The sequence below is a fragment of the Pseudochaenichthys georgianus genome, chromosome 6, assembly GCF_902827115.2.
Source record: "Pseudochaenichthys georgianus chromosome 6, fPseGeo1.2, whole genome shotgun sequence".
Lineage (NCBI taxonomy): Eukaryota > Metazoa > Chordata > Actinopteri > Perciformes > Channichthyidae > Pseudochaenichthys > Pseudochaenichthys georgianus.
In genome coordinates this window covers 5,559,366-5,584,802 of record NC_047508.1, presented here as the reverse complement: position 1 = coordinate 5,584,802, position 25,437 = coordinate 5,559,366, and the positions used below count along the sequence as shown (strand labels likewise).

At 41.8% G+C, this 25,437-nt stretch overlaps 1 protein-coding gene across 1 annotated transcript in view; it reads left to right on the top strand.

Moving 5' to 3' along the window:
• utp4 (UTP4 small subunit processome component) overlaps positions 1-24,838 on the top strand; it is a 29,717-nt gene extending 4,879 nt beyond the window's left edge. The window contains exons 8-17 of the mRNA XM_034085227.2: positions 237-328; positions 767-863; positions 978-1,042; positions 9,262-9,378; positions 14,598-14,754; positions 19,598-19,704; positions 19,793-19,888; positions 20,940-21,125; positions 21,272-21,382; positions 24,610-24,838. Coding sequence (XP_033941118.1) covers positions 237-328; positions 767-863; positions 978-1,042; positions 9,262-9,378; positions 14,598-14,754; positions 19,598-19,704; positions 19,793-19,888; positions 20,940-21,125; positions 21,272-21,382; positions 24,610-24,726 — 1,145 coding nt within the window. The 3' untranslated portion in view covers positions 24,727-24,838. The remainder of the gene's footprint in view (positions 1-236; positions 329-766; positions 864-977; positions 1,043-9,261; positions 9,379-14,597; positions 14,755-19,597; positions 19,705-19,792; positions 19,889-20,939; positions 21,126-21,271; positions 21,383-24,609) is intronic.
• Positions 24,839-25,437: the final 599 nt, after the last annotated feature.

The following is a 25,437-nucleotide window of genomic DNA, read 5'->3' as shown; positions in this document are numbered from 1 at the left end:
TAAAAAGGAAATTTAATACAGGACTAAGACTAAAACTAAATTAAAAAAATAGCTGATGAAATTAACACTGTTTAACCCCATGAGTGCTTCATCCAGAGGAGTTGAACCTCTGCATAATGCCATCAAATCATGAACAAACCAACACAGAGACTTATCATGTTGGTGCCAGTTCAGATTTTTCAGTATTACTTTATTGTGATCCGCTGATATGAAAGAATATGGTAATGTTTTGTCAGGTATGGACACCCAACTGGTAGTGCGCCCCCTTTTGGACAAGGTGGAGAAGAACACCCAGGAGTCAGCAATGCGCAAAATTGCTTTCCCACATGTAAGCACGGTTCATCACCATGTTATGTTGCAGCTATATGCTTTAACTGTTGCTAATTGATTATACATTCAATACATGGTAATTACAAGGTTACAAATTAAAACACTTTTTTTTGCAAATTGATTTAATATAAACTGAAGTATCACAGTGGCATTATTATTCAGACTGTTCTCTCTGACATTTGGAATGTAGCACAGGTGCCTCCCATCATAATATTTCTGATGTTTCTACCCTTTCATTCGGAAAGGCTTTCACCAGGACTCAGAGCTGATATAGCTACATTTGAAAACATTTAGCTATATCAGCTGATGAGGGAAAAATGAATGAAACAGATTTAAGCATAAATCTGCAATTTATTTTTGGAATGCACTGTATAGGGGGCATCTTAAAGGCCAATGTTTCCATGACGACCTGCTAACCTCTGTGTGTTCCCTGTAGAGAAACCTGGTTTGTTGTGCAAAGAAAGCAGGACTGCTGCTCTTCCAGTTCCCCGATCATTTGGAGCTGTGGAGACTAGGGGAGAGTAATGGACATGGTGAAGGCAACACACACTCGCACACAACCAGTTACACATTATAATGTAAGCAGTAAAAGTAGTTGGGGACTGACTGCACAGCTGCAATACTGTAATGATTTTTTATGTTAACAGGAAGTCCTGGTGACAGTCTGCCTGTGAAGAGGAAACCAGAGAAGCTGATCCAGCTGAAGAGGAAGGTGTGTACTAACGTTGTGTATCTAAACCGAACAGCCATAACATTATGACCACTGACAAGTGAAGGGAAGAACATTGATTATCTCGTTACAATGGCAACTGCTTTTTTTTGCGTTTCCACTAGGGGTAGTTCCGGCTAATGGGTACTGTTTCACAGTTTTTCTGGCCCTCCAAAATCCAGGTTCTTTCCGGGCCAACAACTGGGCTGAGTATGCTAAACTAGAGAGAGAATCGCTGGCAAGGGGGCTGTTATGTGCCATCATGACACGCATGGTGTTCTTTTTTTATATATTATAATGAAGCGCGAGCTGTGTGCTCGAGTCTTCCTGCCTGTCGGCTCTGCTCATCTGGGTATAATAAGGCTCTGCCTCTCCGGTATGAGGGTCTAGCTTCAGCAGCTACATTACCTACGGGTTCGTTCGTTAATATTAACTTTGCGGTCCGGAGTCACTGTGGCAAAGACTGGACCGCTGGTGAACAGCTGTTAGAGCGGGCCGTTCAGGTGTTCAGAGCTCCCTGTCGGAGCGGCAGAGCGTGTTGTGCACTGAAAAGTTTTTCTGTCGCAATATTATCGTTGAGCTAGCTAGCAAACACTGTCACTATCTGCTAACGTTAGCTTTAGCCTTCGTTTTCTAATAGTTTTTTTCATAGGCTATAAACAGAGGTGGTATAGATCTTGTACTTGAGTAAAAGTAGAAGTACCAGATAGGGCTGCACGATTAATCGAAAAAAGATCGTGATCTCGATTCAGACACCTATGCGATCTCATTTCTAAATTACGGCGATCCTATGACGTCAAGCTGGTTTTTTTGGGGGGATTTTTTTACATTTTTTAATTATTTTGCTTCTGAATAATACCAACTTGCAATGTCAATCGTACTTAAACGATGTAAAGCAAATATACTCTATACATTTAACATTAAAGTACCATGATCGCATCCAAATGGTAGTGTTCTGTCTGTCTCTCCTCCTCTCATGCAGTGTTAACGCTGCAGCCACTGGGGTTGCCAGTTTTTGCGGAAGGAATAAGCAACCAGGTCTATGGAAACAAGCGCAAAAGAACATGAGCACTTTAAACCTATATATGTCGGGTCTACAAGCTCACAACCGCAACAACCATTATTACTTACCACCAAGCAACTTTACAGAAAGATAAGCCCAATGTGGCTTATAATAAGTATACCTGGCAACACTCACTGACTGCAGCACGTGAGGGCAGGAGCCGGCAGTATGTTTACAGAAGCGTTAGCATTAGCACTGATTAGCAAAGAGTGACGAGAGCGACTAGTAGTACAGGAAAAACAGAAATGAGTGACACAGAAATGAGTGACGAGGAGGTCGAGGACAATGACAACAACACCGATGAAAATCCCGGTGACGACTCTGGCGAGAGTGAGAGGGAAGTTGCCGAAAAAAGTAGATGGACTGTGCTAGTAGCTAGGCAGCTAGGCTTTATTTACATTTATTCTGAAGCTGTAACTTTATGTTCTGTTCCGTTTTTATATTCAGTACTGACTGCAGTATTTAAGTTAATCCTTTTGATTCAGTGACATTACTACTCAGTGGAGTCTAGCACTTTGTTTAAGTTTATGTTTTTTTCAGTACAAGAACCTTTAAGTGCAGTAGTTGAACTGGGTGCTAGCCGGCTAGGCTTTTTTTATATTATTATTCTAAAGCTGTGAATGTTTTGTTTTTATATTCAGCACTGTGGTGAGGTATTTTGAGTAACTGAAGTGCATTCCTCCCTGTAACAAACAGGTTGGTGTTGTTGTACAGTAGTTGGGTGTCCTGTCACTGTGGACAGGTGCTACTGCAAAGTTTACATTTTGTTATTATAAAGCTGCCAAAATTCAATTTGTTATGTTCAGCACTCAGGCAGCAGCAATATCTTTATTTTAGTTACTGTATGTTTTGTTACCAGAGAGACTTGAGTTTAAGTCAAGCACTTTGTTTAAAGCCACAGTAGTTGGCTGTCAAATTCATTTTAGTTACTCTATGTTTTTGCTACAAGAAACTGAGACTTGGATTTAAGTCCAGCACTTTGATGTTGATGGTGTCTGTTAAAGCCACAACAGTTGGCTCCAGGTTCCACATTTTGAATGTAGTAATGTTTGTTCAGTATTCAGCAACTACAGACTAAAGACAAAGTTATGTTTTCGTTACAAGAGAGACAAATGTTGTCTGTTTAAATTCATTGTACTCACGTGACGTCTAAGAGTAAGAGTGCAATAAATATTTTCATTGAAACGATGAGAATCGTGATCTCAATTCTTATGGAGGAAAATCGTGATTCACATTTGAGCAAGAATCGTGCAGCCCTAGTAGCAGAGTGAAGGAATACTCTGTTACAGTAAAAGTCCTGCATTCAAAATGCCTCAAGTAAAAGTAGAAAAGTATTATCATCAAAATATAGTTAAAGTAGCGACAGTAAAAGTAGTCATTGTGTAGATTGGTCCATTTCAGAATAATATATATATATTTTTTATTAAAGTGTTCTCAAAGCTGGTAAAGGTGCAGCTAGTTTGAATGACTTTGTATTAGGGATGTAACGATATATCGTCACTGACAAAATCTACCGCGATTTTTCAAATTTGTTTTAAATAATTTTTTAATTAAAAAAAATATATTTTTTTTTAAACCTTAATTCAACCAGATGGTCCCATGAGAGGTCGCGTTAACCGAATATTTTCCGTCTATGACGGATTTTTTTTTAAACAATGACGGACAAATCTGAAAGCAGTCCGTCATTTTGACAGATTAGAACAAACTCGGAACAGCGCCAAAGTTTCCCCGCAGCGAGGCTCCGGTGTTATGCCGTGTTATGCATGCCCTCCAAAAAGGAAATTATACCGTTTCCAAACCTAACTGTGCCGCACAAATCATTGAAATGTCAGTTTTACGCTGTGCACGCTCCCGCGAGGTGCAGCAGCCATGCATAACACGGCGCATGTGAACTGTCCCCCCCCCCCCCCCCGTTGACAGTTCACGAGCATGCTTGGGGTATTGGGTAATTCTGGATTTTGACGGAAGTTTTACGATCCTGTCCGTCGGGCAGCGAAAAAGTCTAGCGCAACCTCTGGGTCCCATTGAGATCACGATCTCTTTTTCAAGGGAAACCTGTCCAACATGGCAGCAAGTAGGTTACAACATGAACATAAAACAACAGATAACACAAAAGGACATGGTATTTACAGGGCTACATGTACATACCTAGAGACATTGACAAGTACCAACAGTATACAGTTGCAAGAAAAAGTATGTGAACCCTTTGGAATGACCTGGATTTCTGCATAAGTTGGTCATAAAATGTGTTCTGATCTTCATCTAAGTCACAACAACAGACACACACAGTCTGCTCAAACTAATACCACACAAACAATGATATGTTTTCATGTTTTTATTGAACACACCATGTAAACATTCACAGTGCAGGGTGGAACAAGTATGTGAACCCCGAGGCTAAAGACTTCTTCAAGAGCTAATTGGAGTCAGGAGTCAGCCGACCTGGAGTCCCATCAAGGAGACGAGATTGGAGGTGTTGGTTAACCCTCTGGAGTCTAAGGGTATTTTCTCGATTTTTAGATGTTTTCTTAAATCACCTTTTTAAATGTATTTCTTCTAACATGGCACCCCATGTGTTAAATATCAAAATGTTCAGGACAATCTCTGGTCTTGCTATATATGCATATTGCTCCCCTTAGAGCACTGTGTGATGAGATAAGTAGCTCAAAAGCTTAACATTTGACTTCCGATTTTCGGAAAATCGTCAAAACTCTTGTGAAAACACATATGTACTCATGTGATCGAATTGTTTTGGTGTTTTAGATTTGGTTACCAAAGTCTTAGGATCACAAAAGCAGTGAAATATTTGAATTACACTGTATATAAATGTGTTATTCATGTCTAAAATGAAAATTAATTAATTCGAATTTTGAGTAAAACAGGTGTTTATCACTCTACTTTCACCACAGCAGGGACTGAGATACATCAGGACTGAATAATGACTTCATATTACATACCAAGGTTCATGTGATGTGTACAATACAAATTGAGCATTCAAACTTTTTATTCAACCAACTATTTATTATAAATATAAGAAACTGGAAAATCTAACTATTTACAATATTGAACATCAGAACTTTCAACCAACTCTTCATTATAAATGTCAAGACAGTGTCAAGGTCTTTGTCCATCTTCCAAGACAGTGGGTCTGGCTGCTGTGTAGGTGGGGGTGATGGTGCATGGGCTGCTGTGTAGGTGGGGTGTACAAGTGCTATACGAGACCTCCTTGCTGGCTGGGTTGAAGGTGATGGCTGTGGTGGAGCCTTTGTGCTGAGGTGTATCTTGACCTGGTGGCAGATGGAGGTGGAGGCTGCTGTAGTGATGCTGGTCCTCTGGTCCTTGGTGGTGATGGCTCTAGTGAAGGCCCTTGAGCCACGGTAGATCTTGACCTGGGTGCCGGCACAGATGGATGTTCTGGCTGCTGGATAAACACCGCCTGTGGGCCACTAGGCCCAGGCAGCTGTGAAACTAATTAAAATGTAGGACAATAATTACAACTAATTTCATTGAAATAATAAGTAAAATGTTGCTGAAGCACAAATAACAATGCACACATAAAAAGAAAGTTTGGGAGGTTGGACAGGAGTCTCTCTCGATCTCTCTCTCTCACACACACACACACACACAGACACACACCCAGGTATTTTCAGTTACTTTACATTCAGTATAAAATCACAGACACACATATACATAGGCTACATCTGATTACAAAGTCTCATCTGTACAGAACAGTATGATAAAATAATCAATGGCAAAAACACGTCTATAGCCACTGTAAATGTCTCCGTTGTGGGACAAATAAATGATTAATTTAATCATCTACACATGTAATCTCACTTTTACACACCAAAATAACGTTAACACAGAGTAAACGTTTGCTAATGGAGTCTATTTTGTCCCAAGAAAAAGTTCCTGACTCGATAAAAAATATACCAATAAACCTATTGTTACTTTTCGCGGTATTCCCCACACATTGCCAGTACACTATTACTGTAATATTTACACTTACCCATGTCCAAATAGATACTTGTTGTTGTCTTTGAGTTCTTCTTCTTCAGAAGAGTCGAAGACTTCAGGTTCTGAGGCTCTATCTTCACTGCTGCTAGCGAAAAAAATCTCTAGCGAAGTCGGTGACTGTAACGTTTTTTTTAGCCATTTTCTCTGTCTCTCTCTCTCGTGGAGACACGTGGTTTATGTTTTTTTTACTTGGTGGGTAGGTCCTTAGTGATTTCTCGATGTCCATTGGTCATTTCAGACCATGATGGCTGCCGGCCGAGATTTCCTTGACGGACACACCAATCCACCAATCCCACACAGTGTAAAGTCAAGCTGCTTTGAGCGGCCATATTGGCTGCTGTGCCCTGGTTACAGTCTCACAGGAGATACCGCTGGAAAGCTACACTTTCAGCGATTCCGCGGATATCTGAATCATGTTTCTACTCCTTATAATCGAAAATATATGATTAATTTACGTAAATTATGCGCACTTGGACGCGCCGGCGCGTCCACCGACTCCAGAGGGTTAAAGCGGCCCTGCCCTATAAAAAATACACACCAGTTTTGAATTTGCTATTCTTAAGAAGCATTGCCAGATGTGAGCCATGCCTCGCTCAGAAGAGCTCTCAGAAGACCTACGATTAAGAGTTGTTGACTTGCATAAAGCTGGAAAGGGTTCCAGAAGTATCTCTAAAGCCTTGATGGTCATCAGTCCACGGTAAGACACATTGTCTATAAATGGAGAAAGGTCAGCACTGTTGCTGCTCTCCCTAGGAGTGGCCGTCCTGTAAAGATGACTGCAAGAGCACAGCGCAGAATGCTCAATGAGGTGAAGAAGAGTCCTAGAGTGTCAGCTAGAGACTTAAAGAAATCTCTGGCACATGCTAACATCTCTGTTGACGAATCTACGATACGTACAACACTGAACAAGAATGGAGTTCATGGGAGGACACCACGGAGGAAGCCACTGCTGTCCAGAAAAAACATTGCTGCACGTTTGAAGTTTGCAAAAGAGCACCTGGATGTTCCACAGCACTACTGGCAACATGTTCTGTGGACAGATGAAACCAAAGTTGAGTTGTTTGGAAGGAACACACAACGCTATGTGTGGAGAATCCAAAGGGTTCACATACTTTTTCTTGCAACTGTATCTATATCTCGCCCGGTCAATAAGCCTCACCTTCTTGGCAAAAACTGTATTGTTTTTGAAGTGGTGGAGAGACAATGCACAGTTTTACCCACTGCTGTTACCCATGGCCAAAGCATATCTCTCTGTCCCAGCAACATCAGTACCACCAAGCAAGAGAGTTGTTTCCACAGCAGGGCATTTTGTAAACGCCCAAACATCCCAGCTTCTACCTGGAAATGTGGACATGCTCATATTCCTAAAAGATAACCTTGATGATGCTGAGTGAGTGAGTTAGAGTTGAGTTACTTAAAAAACTAAAGTGAAACTTGATTTATTCTTTGCAGGGTCTGATTATTATATTGTTGACACTTTAAAATACTACTATCCTACTAAAATGCTGTACAAATCAGATGTATTATTTAACAAAGCAAAATAAATAAAAAAATCACATTTATTTTTCAATATCGCGATAATATCGAACCGTGATATACTTTGTAGACTGCAGAGTAGCTTGTGGATTTACTCCAGGTGGAACTAAAGTCTGATTTAACACTTGATTATATTTCACATCATTCATCCACATCTGTGAAATAACTAAAGGTATTAAATACATGTAGTGGAGTAAAAGTACACCATTTACCTCTGAACTCTAGTGGAGAAGAAGAACAAAGTAGCAAAACATTTAAATACTTAAATAAAGTATAATAAAGTATCTCAAAATTGTACCCAAGTATACTACTTGAGTTTATGAACTTAGTTACTTTACACCAGTGGCTATAAAGATAGAAAGACTAAGCCTTGAACAGAGGCATGAAAATACATTTTCAAAATGCTCAACAGTGCTGCCAACATTATAAACTGACTGCTACACAATTAAAATAAATGCTTTTATATATTTCTATTAGATGTGACTCTTTGGCGTTTCTTTTATTATTAACACTGCTGCTTTAGTTGCTCTGACTGCTAAAATCCTCTGTTATTCTTAATTTTAAAGCTGATATTCCGTGGGATCGGGGGGCTCGGATCCTTGTCACCTTTTTCATACCTGATGAGTTTGCATCCCTGATACTGATACCGGTTAGTAAAAACCATGAATTAATTAAAGACAGACGGCAGGCGAAAAACCTTTTTTAAATGCGTGTTTTCTAAATGGAGATCGCCTAAGCTAACGCAGTATATACTCCGACCGTCCACACTCACAACAACGGCCTATACAGACATAAATAAACCAGCGACTGTATTCGCCATGACACAGGCAGTCTGTGGTTTGTACTTGTTTAACTTTAGTCTAGTTTCTGAACAGATATGAGGAGCTGTGAGCTCTGAGGTCTAACAGCTAACGGCTGGTGTTGGTTTTCTGTGGTTCGCATTGAAGATGACTTCACGGCTCCGCCTACACTGCGTGTGAGCCTGGCCTACCTCGGCCCAACTATACCGTACTAAACCGTGCGAGGCCCTGCAGTGGAAATGCGCCATTACAGGACTTAAAGGACCTGCGACCAGATACCACAGCACACCTTCAGAGGGTTAGTGGAGGCCATGCCTCGACGGATCAGGGCTGTTTTGGGACCTACACAATATTAGGCAGGTGGTCATAATGTTATGGCTGATTGATGTATGTGTGTGTTTTTAAATGTACAGCTGAAATCTGGTGGAAGCCTGCTGCCTTACTTACCCATCTGTAAGACAGGTCCAACAGTAATTTCAGTTATTCACTTCAGTTCTCTTTGTTGACTCTTGTTTGTCCGTCATCGTCAGTCAGTACACCTGGAGGGATTTTCATAGATGTGTAAAAGCTAACTGACCTCACAAAAAAGTTCTAATAGGATAACATAATAAACTGATGACATTTGGAGAGATATGGATGTTAACTGAACATGACCAGTTTCATGGCATATAACCTTGATGTGGTCATTTTAATTTAACTAAGCGTTTCTTAGTTGGCCAAGTTTGTGTTAACATACAAGGAATGTGACTTATTCATACATATATGATTTTTGAGATGACAGGACATTGACCGTGCTGTCTCCGCAGGGCGAGGATCATATCAGCTGCAGCGCTGTGTCTCCATGTGGAGGTTGGCTGGCGTACTCCACTGTCTCCAGCTTCCGTCTCTACAGATTACAGAACAACACCATCAATGTCACCAAGGTGAGCTCATCCACTTTTTCCATATGCTACTCTCCGACTTATTGCTCACACATTAACATAGTAGATATACCATCACCCTGAACAAGAGAAACTGTTGGGGCCTTGAGCTACATGTAAAGCTCAGTTAAATATTGGTTATGAGTTTAAGAACATGAGGCGTGTTCACACCGCAGTACTTTTCCCACTTTAGTTCATCAGAACTCTTTAGTTCTCATTGTGAGGGAAATATTTTGTTTAAGTGTTTGTACCAACGAGCATTTTGTGTTTCACATAGGTCTGCCATAACTTAGAGCAGGGGGTTATAGGTTAAAGGGTTAAAGGTTCCGCTTTCCTGTTGGGGGACTGTGACTAACTGCCAGAGGACTTTAACAGACTGTCTTTGTCTCTGAATCCATGTTCTTGTGATTATCGATCAGAAGACGCGCGAAATAGAGGCTCCTCCTTGATTATCTGTGTAGATTTGCGCTGTGTTTCTGTGTAATCTTCAGTGTTGGCTGGGGAATCACATGATGAAGTCGTGTGAGAACCCTGCCAATGCTCCCGGCCGTGGCTCTCAATAAACTCAGGTGTTTGATATAAAGCGGACTCCAGCTTCCAGTTCTTCCATCAACATTGCTGAGCAGAAGTTTCTCTCACACTCATGAACTAAGTACGGATCGCGTTCACACCGGAATAAGTCCCTGGGGGAAGATTAGGCAAATGAAGCCGCTGACGTCACTTCGTCTTCTTCTGCTTTGGGTTTCCTGGCAGGCCGCAAAAATTTCACGGCGTATACTGCCGCCCGAAGTCCCCGGAGTTGGGGACTGGCTTAAGAGTAAATCGCCAGAACGCCGACACCTCCTCATCTCCACGTTTTCTTTTGTGTTGCCATAAGTAGGGATGCTCCGATCGCCAATTTCGGGGCCGATCACCGGAATCAGTATCGGCCGATCCGATCGAGTGGGCGGGGCCCAAATGGAAGATTTAAACATCACTTTAAATCTTCCATTTCAAGTGATGTTTAAAACTCAGTTAATGGGGCTCATTCACTGGAGCTTCCACAAACAACAATGAACTTAATTATTACATTCAAATTATGAACATTATTCAAGTTTACATTCACTTTGGAGAATAACACGGGAGAAATTAGCGGAAGCACTCTCTTTTCCTCTCTCCCTCTCTCCCTCTCTCTCTCCCCCTCTCTCCCTCTCCTGACAGCCTGTCACAGGGTTCGTACGGGTGCTTGAAATCCTTGAAAATGCTTGAAATTTGACGTGGTGTTTTCAAGGTTGGGAAAGTGCTTGAATTTTGGCAATGGTGCTTGAAATTGAGATAAAGTGCTTGAAAATGTAAATGCTTTACTTTTACAATAAATTGCTGTCTTACTGAATTGTTCGCTTTTTAGATTAAAAGAAAATAATTGCTTCGCTTCTACATAAAACATCTCCGCTGCGGCCTTCCCGCGCGACCTGCAAGTGTTTGTGTTACTGTGACCTGGGCATTCTGATGGGAGTGATAGATGACTGTGTGCCAGGAGGTTGCAGTTTCAACGAGCGTTGGCTAGCAGAAGACAAATGCAAGCCATGGCTAAGACGAGGATCAAGCCCACGAGTAGCCTCCTGCAAAGTTTGCAACAAATAACGATGCGAGAGTCTGCGCTGACGAGCAACATGAAAGGTACGCCGTAGTAGAGCATTTTAGATTCGGCTAACGTTGCATGTTACGTTTGTTTAAGCTAACGTTAGCGAGCTGAATAGCAAACTCCATGAGGGATAATAATAATTGCAGGGGACAATCATTTCAGAGGAGCATACCTATGTTATGTGCGTTACAGTCGCCATCGTGTGGTGTTCAGAGGACGAAGCTCTCACGGCATTTCATGTTATAGTCACGAAATATAATCTATTGATTCGACACAGAGCAATTTTGAAAGCAATGTATTTCTACTGGTAGTATGTTTCGTGCCTAAACCAAATGTGACTTGCTCTATCGAAGTCAGTCACATTGACCCGAAGACACATTTTCGTTTGTATTACTGGTCTGGGGGAAGCTCGCGAGTGTGTGTGTGTATTCGTTTGTGTACCGGGGAAACACTCACAAGAAACACCGGCGGCTGTTATGCTTGCTGTGATGTTAAGTTACTCCGTTCTCTGCTTGTAATCATGCCGAAGCTTCAAAGTTGTATTTATCATCTGAATTTGCCGAAACAAGTTTAATATTCTGAAAGCCAAGACTTTGTTTATTTGAAATCGGATGAAAACAAACTGTCTTTTAGATTAAAATGTAAGTATTATACAAGTAAAACTACATTTTGCTTTAATCCCATGTAATTGTAGAATGAACACAGTCTTCCTTTGAAGATGTATAAGTCAGGTGTCTTGAGTAGTCAACATTACCTAAAATCATTGTACACATTTGTAAATATTATTTTCCACTTGTTACCATTGTGAGTCTATTTTTATGCAGCTCTGTGATTTTTGTGGCTACAACTCAGACTAATACACGACCAGAGGTGGAAAAGTACTCAGATATTGTACTTGAGTAAAAGTAGAAGTACTCAGGTCTTGCACTAGAGTAAAAGTAGAAGTACCAGAGTGTAGGAATACTCTGTCACAGTAAAAGTCCTGCATTCAAAATGTTCCTCAAGTGAAAGAAGAAAGTATTCTCATCAAAATATAGTGAAAGTAGCGACAGTGAAAGTAGTCGTTGTGCAGATTGGTCCATTTCAGAATAATATATCTGATATGTTTTATAATGATTGATCATGAAAGTGTTCTCAGAGCTGGTGAAGGTGCAGCTAGTCTGAATGACTTTGTAGACTGCAGGGTAGCTGGTGGATTTACTCCAGGTGGAACTACAGTCTGATTCAACACTTGATTATATTCACATCATTCATCCACATCTGTAAAGTAACTAAAGGGATTAAATAGTAGTGTAGTGGAGTCAAAGTACACCATTTACCTCTGACTTATGTTTACTGCCAATCTAAAAGTACCTCAATAATGTATTAAAAAGGCTGATTGTTTTATATTGGCTCAGCCAGGTTATATGGGAGGCCTAGTCTACGTACAGATCACTAATTTTGAAATATTAAACTTAGTTTTCTTTTCTTTAATTTTTCATCCTCACGTAGAATGCTATCACGAAACACACATTTGGTTGTTTATAGCATAAAGAACATCTGATTTAATGTGAGGTAGGGAAATAATCATTTGAGTATGTGTATATAAATATTAGGGCCGGGACTTTAACGCGTTAATTAAGATTAATTAATTACACAAAAATTAACGCGTTAAAAAAATTAATGCAATTTAATCGCACTTATTTTTGCACAGCGGAACGTTTCTCACTGGATGAGTTTCAGGCGTACCGATTATACTGGAGCACCAACTAACGTTCATGACTTCAGCATGGGACTTCAAACAACAACAAACCACGGTGAACAATAGTCAAACATGAACGAACAAGCTGATGAGACCGCTTTGGTCGGCCCCGTGGATGGGACATTTTGTTTTAAAAAAACGGACGGGTGGAAGCGTCGATAAGAGCACGGTTGTGTGCAAATTATGCAAACAAGAATTTGCATATCACCTTGAAAATGCTTGAAAAGTGCTTGAATTTGACTTTGGAAAAGGTGTAAGAACCCTGCTGTCAGTATCTCATGCAGCTCACTGATCCAGTAATGAGTGACCCGACAATGAAGAATACATATATTTATAATAACTAGTTTAGCTGGTTCCAGAGGTAGATAAAATAGCTAGGTGTGTTAGGTCTAACTCTTACGGTACGTCCACACAGCAGCTTTTCAAAAATCTTGAAAATCTTGGAGCTGGGCGTGTCTGAAAGCTTGGGGATTTTTTGCGAGCAACGCGACCAACAACCAATCACATGAATCTCCCGCCCCCGACATACAAAGCAAAAAAAACCTGGGATTTTATGCGAGCAATATATATATATATATATATATATATATATATATATATATATATTGCTCCCCAAACAGGCGAAAACCTACCAGTAACGGCCCCTACACACGGCGGCGTGCGTTAGCGGTGGGCGTGTCTTGAGCTTGGGGAGTCAACGCGAGCAACACAACCAACAACCAATCACATGAATGTCCTGCCCCGGACATACAAAGCAAAGCATTCATGCTACATCCATGCTGGCTAAATATACTGTCTATGTTCAAGCGAAAACCTCCCAGTTTCACCCACTGTCTCTGTCACCTCCCCCCATGCCTGGCTCCTCCGGTTTGTATCCCTGTATGTAAAGAGGGACTGGTCATATAGTACCGGGTGATTCCCTACCACCACGATAATTTTCTCCTCCATTTGTTGACATATGGGAAATAACTGCGGTCTGGCTCTCCCAACATACACCCGGTTTGATTGGCTCGTGCTTGTACTGTCAGATTTTCATACGAGGGATTTGATTGGCTGACGCCTCCGTCGAGGCGGCAAAAGTAGAACATTGCTCTACTTTTGCAGCGAGCACCGTGAGAGAAGCTACGCTTTGCTCCCACAATGCAGTTCGGCGAATCGTGACGTCACCCCATTCAAAGTGAATGGGCAGAAGCGTTGAAGCGGCAACGCACGCCACCGTGTGTAGGGGCCGTAACACCCACTGTCTCTGCCACCTCCCTCCATGCCTGGTTCCTCCGGTTTGTATCCCGTTAATAGTTCTGGTCGTAAAGAATCGGGTGATTTGCTACCGTAATTTCTCGTTTGGAATATGAGGAAATGAACTGCGGTCTGGTTCTCCCTGTGTGTGTGTTTCGCTGCGCTTACCGGTCCGGCGGGCTGAGCTGCAGGATTTCTGCTTCACACACACGTTGCATACCACTATTTTACTGTCTTTTTCGGACACCTTAAAATAATGCCAGACCGGTGAAGCCATTTTGGCGAGCTTGTTTTGCCACACACAGAGAAAAGTGTCATTTATTTTACGTCATGCGATCGGCTCTCGCGATCGGCATGTTTAGAGAGCACCGATCGATCGGTAGAGACTGAGTATCGGCCGATCTCGATCGGTGACCGATCGATCGGAGCATCCCTAGCCATAAGTTAGTCTCTCTGCGTTTCTGCGCTGGGCTAATGCTAATAATGCTAATGCGTACTAATGCTAAAGTACTGCGGTGTGAACGCGCATATGGCCTCTACATATAACAGTAGAGACTGTCCATATACTGTAGGTAAATAAGAACCATGATGAAGCTCGCTCCCTCCCTCTTCTCCCTCTAGGTGTCTAGACTCCCTAAGGACCTTCGCTCGGCGCAGCAGCTCTGCTTCTCCTCTGACTCCACCAAACTCTTTGCTTCCTCCTGCCGTTCTTCAGTCCTAGTCGTTGACCTTAACCAGTCAGATTGCAAATACCTCCACACCCTCAGACCCAAATCAGGTGAGTCTCTGTCCTGCTGTTATGTTATAGCATTGTTAGCAACACATGGCGTGATGATGTTTGTGAAAATGTAAACATTGTGAATCACTAGTCGACAAATTAAGTCTTAACCTCTTAAGCCCCACGGTTCCGGTGCCAAAATCGCGTCATTTGCAGGAAACAACGTCTAAGGAACCTCAATATTTAATAAACTATGAATATTTTATATCCATATAACGGGAAAAAACTCATTTAACTGATCTTTTTCATTTTTCATTTAAAAAAAACAAAACACACAATGCTAACACTGACCCTCTGAATTAGCCCGAGCGAAAAATGCTAACCTATTACTGCACCGAAAATCACTCCTACCTCCCTTATTACTTATTCTAGCTGCACATCCAACATCGTTTATGATCGTTTATGATCGTAAAGACACAGAACCTAACGGTGCCCACCTCAACACTGAAAGATACAAACTTGCGACGTTATCAACAAAAACGTACATCAAAACATGTGGCGCTAGGTAGCCTACAACGCTAACATGGCTTACCTTAATAATAATAATACATTTTATTTCTATAGCGCTTTTCTTGAACCAAAAGACGCTTTACATTTGGGAGGGAGGGTAGACAAACAAACCAAAAACAAAGCCACAAAGAAACAAAACAAAACAGAAAAGCAGTCAGGAGGAACTTGGTTGAGAGGGGGGGTGCTTATGGATACAGAGTTGAAGAGGTGGGTTTTGAGGCGGGACTGGAACAGGGTGAGGGACTCAGACTCACGGGGGTATTGGGGGAGGGAGTTCCAGAGCTTCGGGGCTGCCACAGGTTTTGTCTGGTCAAAACTGGTCTTCAATGGCATTAAAACGATAACAACGATGCTGTAGTTAATCCATAGGTTAATATCCAATGTGGCTGTGTCCCCTTTGAAATGTTCTGATAATCTATAAGCAATAAAACTGCAATTCCGTTTTAAAATATCAGAGCAGGCCATTCCTACTGTAGCAAGATTGAATGCGCAAAGACGCAACTTTTTTTTTTTAACATGAGTGTGTGTGCGGGACGATTTCCCTTCGATTCTATTGGCTCTAACGGTCAGAAAGACCCATGTCAAAATCTAACAAGGGGGGCCAGAGATAAGGAACATCCACCCAAATGGCCCCAGAAGAGGTTTTTTTTGCTAAATCTGTCTAAAAAGGTCAAATATCACTTGTTTTGCATCAATCTTGATACAGGGTACTTATTACATGTTGTACTTTGGATTCCTAAAGCTTTTAGTCTACTAACCCATCATTCAAGGTTAGTTTTCACTATAAGTACAAAATATCTTTTGGACGGACACTATAATTTACAGTTTTTTACCATGTTCAATCTGAATTTTCTTTAAAATAAAAACATCTATATTGAATCTGACTTTTCTACATCCAACTTACAGGTTTATCATTACTTTGAGAACAAAGATTATTAATTTAACCCTTTTAGAAGGGAAGATATGGTTCTGGGAATGTCATTTTCGAAACCTGAAAAACAGGCTTGGGGCTTTCGAGCAATTTTTTATTTGTCGAAAAAAATGTATTCTATACAGGGCTCGACAGTAACGGTTGCAAGGTTGCCATTCATTATCTCATTAAATATGCACATATTTTAACACATTTCAGGAATCGAAATCTGAACTTTGGATAAAGCCAGGTTCAAAATTCTTGTTTCATTTTGTAGTCATATTAGTATCTAAGGCTTTTACAGAAGGGATATTGGATATCTCTTTGTATCACTCCATAAATCAGAAAATACTGTCAACAGCTCTAAAATATCAATTTTTGCCATGTTTTTAGGTATACAATGTTGTATAATTCAAGCTATGAATGATATATGAACAAACCCTTCTGTAAAAGCCTTCATAATATTGATAGGAATATAACTGGAAGGTTTGGTGTCTCTACGTGCTACTGAAGTGGACATTTCGGACTCAGAGTAGGAGAAAAAACTCATTTTGAGAAAACGACCTTTAAAGATTGCAGTGAGGCGCTAGCTAAACCCTCCTGTTCTTTGGATGATAGCTTGCACATCGACGCACTCCGTGAAGGTATTTCATGTTCGGGGTCATTTGTTTTTTGTATAACCTTACTTCGTGCAAGTGATAATTGTTGTTGCCTTCTCTGTTAACGTTTTTTTCGCCGTTCTTTTGGGCATTTTGAGATTTCAATTTCTAGCGGAAAGCTAACCAGGAAGTGTTTTAGCACACCATGTGACGCATCTGAACGAATCACGTTGTCAGAAATTGACACCAGCCAATGAGATTTTGTTTCTTGGTTTAAGACCCCTTTGTGCTTTCACGATTGGTTGCTGATACAAAGGAAATGACCATATTTGGATCCGATGAGATTGTGCAGGAGAGACGGAGCTTTCCAACGATATCTCTGTTGACATGGTGCACACAGCGGTCGCGGTACTTTATGTTACGTTAGAATGCTAATTTTTGGTGAATTTAGGAGAAATCTACAGACGCAAATAGACAAACTATAGTAAAACAAACACTTAAATGTGCATTTTGTACGTTTTCCTTCCAAAAGCCTGAAAGAAAACATGTTATAGAAGCAAAATAGCACAAAATCTCAAAATTGACCAGTACTTGAAAAACGATGTTTTTGCCTGCCGTGTCTCGTCTTAAGAGTGATATTTAATTATTGCTGTGACCAGTCGGAACCTGATACTTAAGTTGCACGTGCATTGGTGTGATTACGGAGCCAGAAAGCGATGCACGTTTACTCGCGTGCGCCGTGTTTGTTTTACAAAAAATGGCGAAGCAAATGAAGTTGTTTGACTGTGGGGTAAAAAGTTCGGCCAACACCTCAACATCTCAAACAAATGTTCAAAGTGATTCAACTGATAAAGCGCAAAGTGAATCCGAACGAAAAGCAAAGAGCAAATGTGTAAAGTCTTGGGAGGCGAAATATATATGTTCATTCTGCTCCGTTGTGCATTCGCTTCCGGTAAAAGTTCCTTCAAAATAAGAGTCCCGATCTTATTACTAGCAAAATAAAAGTGCAAAACGAAACTTTACCATAGGAAAATATTGGCATACAAATATAATCACTTCTATAAAAAGGTAACACATTTTAAATATAGTTAAAACATATTAAAGGTAATTTACAGCATTAATAATTCATATCTAATTCTTAACTATGAATGGTTTTCATTTATTTAACATTAGAAATGTATTAGTCTGGCCAATCCAAGACTTCAATGCTGAAGGGCCAATGGATCTATGGTGGGGGTCCGCACAAAGGTCAAGGAAACCCACATTTGAAAGGGAGAAAACGGATGACTAGAAGAAACTAGTGACTTGCTCAATTCATTTGTGAGGGATCTGTGAAGAACATGACAACAGCTGCACTACTGGTATTTAGTATACCAGCAATTGAGGGTGGACAAGTTTCCTACCACTTAAGTTTCAAACAAATGTGCTAATTACTTATTGTAAAGCATTTGAACATTCTTTTGTCACATTTTCATTATGTATAACTGTATAGTATCTTAATTATTTAAAATATAAGGTGACTAAAAATGGCAACCATATTTTCAGTTTTGGCAACCAAAAGCTGATGCCTGGTTGCCATCCTGGCAAAAAAAGCTCCATCCTTGCGCTGCATGTGCTATGATGCGTCAGCCGGAAACCCCCTCAGACTTCATTCAGAGCGGGGCCTGGTCATTAAGTTAATGTGGTCGGGCAGGAAATCCAAAGTGTGGATCTTTCTGAGCGAGTAAAGGACATACAAACTACGACGGCAAAGCATCTCCTCCATATCCACACCATCAGAGCGCAGCTTCCTGAATGCCGGCTTCATAACAAAACACGGAGCTTAATTATCCCCACAACGTGTGTTACTTTCTCAGACTCAGAGGAAAACAGCAGCTGTGTGAGTAGTAGCCTATCTTTGTATCAACATATATAGATCTATAATATATAATCATTCTGACCTGAGAAAACGATAACACTTTAATTTCATGATGAGGGCGTAATGCAGAGGGGTTTTAACCGATGCTCATATTTTCAGTGTTTCCGTTTCCTCTGTAGTATTTATTGGGTTGTTATATTCCAATATGAATAACAGAAACTATATAACTAAATGTTCCTTGTGTGTCCTCGCTGCTTGTTCGCACACACAATAAGAATGCTTCTTTGATTGCAAACTGTCGGGAAGGTGGGGGCTCTCCACCTCCAGCTGCTGTGTTTGCTCCCAGCTGGGAAACGGAATGCGGTGGTTGTGTTTCAGGTGCAGTTTAAGGTTGGTCGTATTGCTTCTGTTGCTACCTTTTTAAAACAAATGCGACACACCGGCTCATTCAAGTCCGTAGGTTCGCCTCGTTGATTTGGCTTAAATCCAAAATATTCCCACACCGGAGATGGAGTTAGGTTTTGCAACCAATTCCATCCAACTTCAAATTCCCCTCGAGTAAGTCACACGTTGTCTCTATATTATTCATTTGGCTGCTGGACGCGGAGTGTCCTGACCTGGCTGTGTGTGAGCCCCGCCCCTCACAGCGCGCCGGGCCAGCAGCCACAGCACGTCGGGCTAAAATGCTGATCACTTCCTTATGTAAACAAACACGCATGTAAACGGCAATTTATCGAGGTCAGAAAAGTTATCGAGTTCATTTGTATTTATTGTGCGATAAGTCAATTAACTGCTTATCTTGACCGGCCTAGTCCTTGCTGCAGGAGATACTCACTCTTCACCAACGTCAGTGGTCATGGCCCAGTTGGGGAATACATTTTCTTTTTTTGAAGCACGTCAAAGCTAAATGGCTGTTACGATGCTCTCTAGATAAGTGTGTGTGTGTGTGTGTGTGTGTGTCGTCAGGCTCCTCTCAGCCTGTCCACCTGCTGTGTGTCAGTGAGGATGGCAAATGGCTGGCTACTGCAAACACAGACTGTCTGATCCATGTGTTCAACCTGGACAAGCTCAAGGTGAGTTTGAACTCCATCATGCTGTTAACAAATTTGAATTGTAGCCAAAGCAACAATAGTAACCCCTCCCCCCTCTTTGTGTTTGCAGCTTCATTGTACAGTTCCGGTGTACAGCTCATGCCCCACTGCCATAGCCATCCACCCAACAAACAGCAACCTCGTGGTGGTGCATGCAGACCAGCAGGTAACGTGTGATTCTGTCATCGGCTGATCTGCTCTGCTAAGTATAACACAGAGATGTACGTGCTACAGCCCAGGGGTAGACATTAAGGGTAACATTTTATTATCACTGGCCCTACCATTGTAGCCTCTGGCCCGGAGCATTCGTCCAAAGAAAATCGACCAATAATGAAGAAAATTAACACATTAGTTGCAATAGTAATTTATGCACAAACTACATTACTACTTGTACTACAACATTTAAATCATCAGTTCTTCCTCATTTTCCTCAATTGTTCATATTTGGTTTATTAAAATAATGATATTGTGGTCATTGTTAAAAAATGTCTGCTATTATTTTGAGTATTATTATTTGTATAATGCGCTTTTTGCCTTCCTGTCATTAGGAGTTAGACATGTAATGGCTATGTAATAAACTAGATTAGAACCTTCATTATCCTAAACTGCTGGGACATTTCCCTCTAGCCAATACCTTTATATTGTCTACTCTTCTCTTACTCAGCATAGGTCGGCATTGATGTACAGAGCCGACAGAAGACCTTGTTTATATTGGCATCATATCGAAGCCAACTCCATCGATCAAGCTGGCTGAAACTTTATCTCCCTCTTCTTCTCATGCTCCCTGTCATTCCTTTAACTCCTCCGGTGACATTCTTTTATTTGAAGATTGTTTTTTGCCCGGCGCTTGGCCGGCTACCGCTGGTATTAAAAACATCTTGGCGAATGGTTATGTGGTGAGAAAGTCTGTAGTGAACGAGCCTGCTCGCGCTGCGCTCTACTCCGCAGCAAACAGCTGTTTGCTTTTCACCCAACAACGACAACCGCCTCACGAAACGCTATGTTGTAGCGTTAATAAACGAAACAATTCAACACAATTGCTTGTCAAAATACCAATACCACAGGACAATCTTTTTAAGCAATATTGTTAGTGGCCCGAGCGGGAAAGTACGTTATGCTGGCCCGGGGTGTCTGAACAGTGCTTCCGGGCCAGCAGGCCATTTATAATGTCGAGCCCTGCAGCCCCTGTAATGCTTTGTGTTTTGTGTATGATACAGATCTTTGAGTACTCACTGGTACAGAAGGAGTACACAGAATGGAGTCGGAAGCTGCAGAAACAGGGACTGCACCCCCTGTGGATGGAGAGAGACACCCCCATCACACACATCGCCTTCAATCCTAAAAATCCAGCTCACATCATCCTGCACGACACGTTCATGTTCTGCATCATTGACCAGAATCTGGTATGTGGGCGCTCAGTGAAAGGCTGTCATGTTGATGTTGCTTTATCTATGCCCGGAGTGTTTCAGTTTTCCTCCTAAGGCAAGGAAGAGGGGGGGGGGTTTGAATGGTTGTCATGCTCTATTTCTTTCTTTGTTTCTTTGTGCAGCCCCTCCCTGAAGCGAAGACTCCGCTCTACAATCAGATGACACTGAGGAGTCTGCCTGAGTCAGAGAGGATCATGCACAGCCACGCCTTTAAGATATGCAAGAGCTTCCAGGTACGAATGCACTGAGCCCAGGAGCGCTACGTTAACTGTTTGAATTGAACTAGGGTTTCCCATGAGGTCATAAAAAAAACACGAATGGTTTTACGTAATTTCCTGTTGAAAATCCAGTCTTTTTTGATTAACAGATCCAAAGACTTCATTGTCCTATGCTCAATAGCTACAGCACAGTTTTGCCAATGACAATCTGAACGATAGTACCAGGCTGATGCAACACTGAAATGTAAACATAAAACAATAAAAAAGGTGCAAGAGGAAACAAAAGAAGAAATTAAATCCTCTCGTGAAAAAAAGCTAGTCTGAACTAGGGATCGACCGATATGGCTTTTTCAAGGCCAATACCGATAGTGGATCGCCGGAGCTGTACTAGCTTAACATTAACATGCTTATTGTAGTTGTTAGTGCACTGTCTTGCGGCCTGTATCAGGGAAAGGAGTGAGCAGAGGGTAGAGTTGTCGATTCTTGTTCAGTTTACTGTGACTCTCTTCCTCAGACTGTCAGTTGCGCGCGCTACTAAAGAGACGCGCTACCATGGAAACCAAACAATGGTGTAGCTGTATAAAGTCAGAGTGGAAACAGTCCTGAGTAAATCTGATTTTGTCAGAAATGCGGGAGAAATATGACCCCGGGAGGAAACCGGGAAAGGGCTATGACATCGGGAGTCTCCTGTGAAAATCGGGAGGGTTGGCAAGTATGGTCGGGGGTCTCAATAGCGCCATAGAGTCCCCTATCGGTTGGGGGCGGGGCCCTTGCGGGAACTGTAGGACCACCGCCAAATCCATCCTCTCCTCCTGGCTCCTGGCTGGAGAAGAAGGTCGCACAGCCACGGATACAGCTTCACTTGTGGAGCTAGATGATGGTGAGGCAGGTGAGCTATCGTTAGGCTCCGGCTGCCGCTGCACGTCAACATTACCAACGTTAGCGTTCGATTTCGAGGACGATGTATAACAAAAAAAACTGTCTAAATTTGTCTGTTTAGCCTTTACATCTCCTTGTTCTCTCTTGTCCTTTCTCTTTTGAGCGCCGCTCTTGTGTTTTGGTTTGCTGTACATTATAAATGCAAGCTATTCAATTTGTTATAATTCTGTCGATCTTGCTGCTGCTATAGTGTAGTACATATAACTTTTGATGTTGATTTAAACGGTTCGCTCGTCACGCAAGGTATCACATGACATGAAAGGCAGCAAGGTCATTGGACAGACAAATAAAAAATGTATTTAGGTTGCTAAGTTACTTTGAAGACTGCGTGAACCAGTCAATGCCATTGGGGCCCCAAAATAAAATATATATTAAAAAAATGAAGAAGAAAAAAATTATATAATTTTTATTTATTTTTTGCATGGGCCCCTGGACGGCTGTGGGCCCCGGTGCAATGCACCGGCTGCACCGGCGATAGTTACGCCACTGGTATGTGGGCAGGCCACATCATGTAGACAGCCAGTCACCCTGTGTGAGGCAGACCCAGATTTGCGTAGCGTTGCGTTCACAATACATAACAAATAAAAATAAATCCTCAGGCCAGCAGGCCACTTAACAGTCCAGGCAATCAGGAAGCCTCCCGGTCCTCCCGATGGCCAGTCCAGGCCTGGCAGGCACTGAGGTTTCAGTTTGCACAGTAAGGCTCATTCTAAACAGTGATGGGCTCCATGCCCCGACTAAAAGTCGTACAACACTCCTGACCCAAGAGGGTGGCTCCAATATGATCAAAACCATATAAATATGCCAGAGGAGTTTTGGCCTATGAATCAGGGGTATGTCTGCAGGAAGAAGAATGAAGCACATGCTGAAAAGAACACCCTGCCTCCAGTGAAGCATTGCGGTGGCTCAGTGATGTTCTGGGACTGCTTTGCTGCCTCTGGCACTGGAAACCTGCAGCGTGTGGAGGGCAAGATTCAGTCAAGTATCAGGACATTTTAAGAAAAATCGCCATGCCGTCTATGAGGATGCTGAAGCGTGGGCGTCATTGGACATTCCAACAGGATACAAGCATACCTCAAAGTCCTGACTTGAACTCCTTAGAAAATCTCTGTTGGGATTTAAAGGGGACCTATCATGCAAAATGCAGTTTTGTATGTCTTTTATACTTAAATATGTGTCCCCGTGTGTCAGGGAACTCACAAAGTGTCCGAAAATATAACCCTCTCTCTTTTCCTCTGTGCTCAAATCTCTAAAAACGGGGGTACAACGGAGCTGATCTGATATGACTTAATTTACGTCATATCGGATGGTGGACCAACGGCCCTATCAGAAACGTCGCTATCAGAATCAATGCCCGACATGTTTTGGAAGTAATATGGTCTGTGTTTACATTAGCAAGCATCGCTAACACTCAGAGCTAACCTGTACTGGAGAGAGTGAAGGCATCTCAATTTTCTAATTTCCCCTCCTCGACTCCTATCCTCGTGTCTTAGTCCCGCCCACAGGAGATCGAGCGGAGGACTGAGGAGGGGAGCCGAGGAGAGAGGAGGGGAAGCAGCAGTTAGAGAAATGAGAACTCCTCTCCTCTGAGAGGTCATTTTAAAGAGACGTCCATTAATGATGACAGGAGGCACAGCAGCCTCTGTCTGATGGACAGATGTGTTCATGACCACTTATTTAACTTTTAATTCATTCACAGTGCGGTATAATGAGACAATAACTGGCTACAGATGCGGACACACACACATACATATATTTATATAAATATATGCAATTTCAGAATCAAACCAGTATGAGAGCACTTTCATAATAACGTAACACAATATTAGTGAACTGGAGGCCACTGCCCATGATTCCTCAGGAGCGTGCTCAGAAGCTGGGGTCTGGCATCACGTTTGCAGCAGGTCAGAACAGATAAGCTCTACTAAGACTGAAGATGCTTGTCATGAAGGGGTTGAATAATATTGAGACTGCAGTACTCATTAAAAGTAGTATTATCTGTTGAATTAGGATAAAAACCCTTGTAATAGTAGTCTCATTAAAATACTAAAACAGTTCTTGTGTAATTGTTTTATTGCAAACAGCTGAGAAATTGTATATTGTGCCAATAAGCTTAATGTGCAATAGGGGTTGAATAACTTTAATTGCAACTGTTCAATCGGATCAGAGCCGAAGGTTCTCTGTGTATGATGCCCTTTAATAATCTAGTAGAGACCCTGTTAGCCACACAGATACACATTTAAGCATTATAGTTCATTTTGCCATCAATCGCACTGATTTATTTCCCCCTAATATTCCCACAGCACCTGCTGTGTGTGCGTTTGCTGGAGGACCACTCTCTGGTGGTGGTGGAGCGCCCCCTGCTGGACATCCAGTCGCAGCTGCCTGCACCTGTCCGCCAGAAGAAGTTTGCTACATAAAAGTGGCAGTGTCTTTCCAGATGTTGATCTGAAATCATTTTCATCAAGTGTTTGTGTTCCCACTTTGTATAAAATGCTTTGATAAAGTAATAAATGGAACAATTTGCTGTTATTTGACTGAGAAGTCAATTCATTTGTTATTAGATTACCATTTTAAAGCACAGTTATCTCCTTTTGACATCCTCAAAGTGTTTCTACAACCACAGTAGTGTTTTCAAATACTCCAAATGTCTGATGTTCACACAGCATAGAGCAGTGTAGAGCCGCTGCCCATTGTACTGCCCCGAGGTTGCTGCTGGAGCTTATACAGTTAGCAGGTGGCGGTGTTAGCCGTACAGCAGCTTTCTGAAGCTGGACTCCCCCGATCATCTGATCTGAGCCCCATTATATAGACTTTAAAGGTCACCTATTGTGCAAAATTAAGTTTTTGATGTCTTTTATACATAAATATGTATGCAAATAAAACCCTCTCTCTTTTCCTCCTTACCCACATCTCTAAAAACGTGGGAACAACGGAGCTGATCCAGATGTGCTGAGAACTTCACTTCATTACTAAAATGTGGGCTGGCTTTACGTTACATTCCTGTCACCGTCCCCCCATGTCCCAACCTATCGTCCCCATATACACTCGCTAGCTGAATCCCCTCCCCCAGCTGAGTGTGTGTATTCAGCAGGATGTCTACGAGAGGGACTTAGAGTAAAGTGGTTATA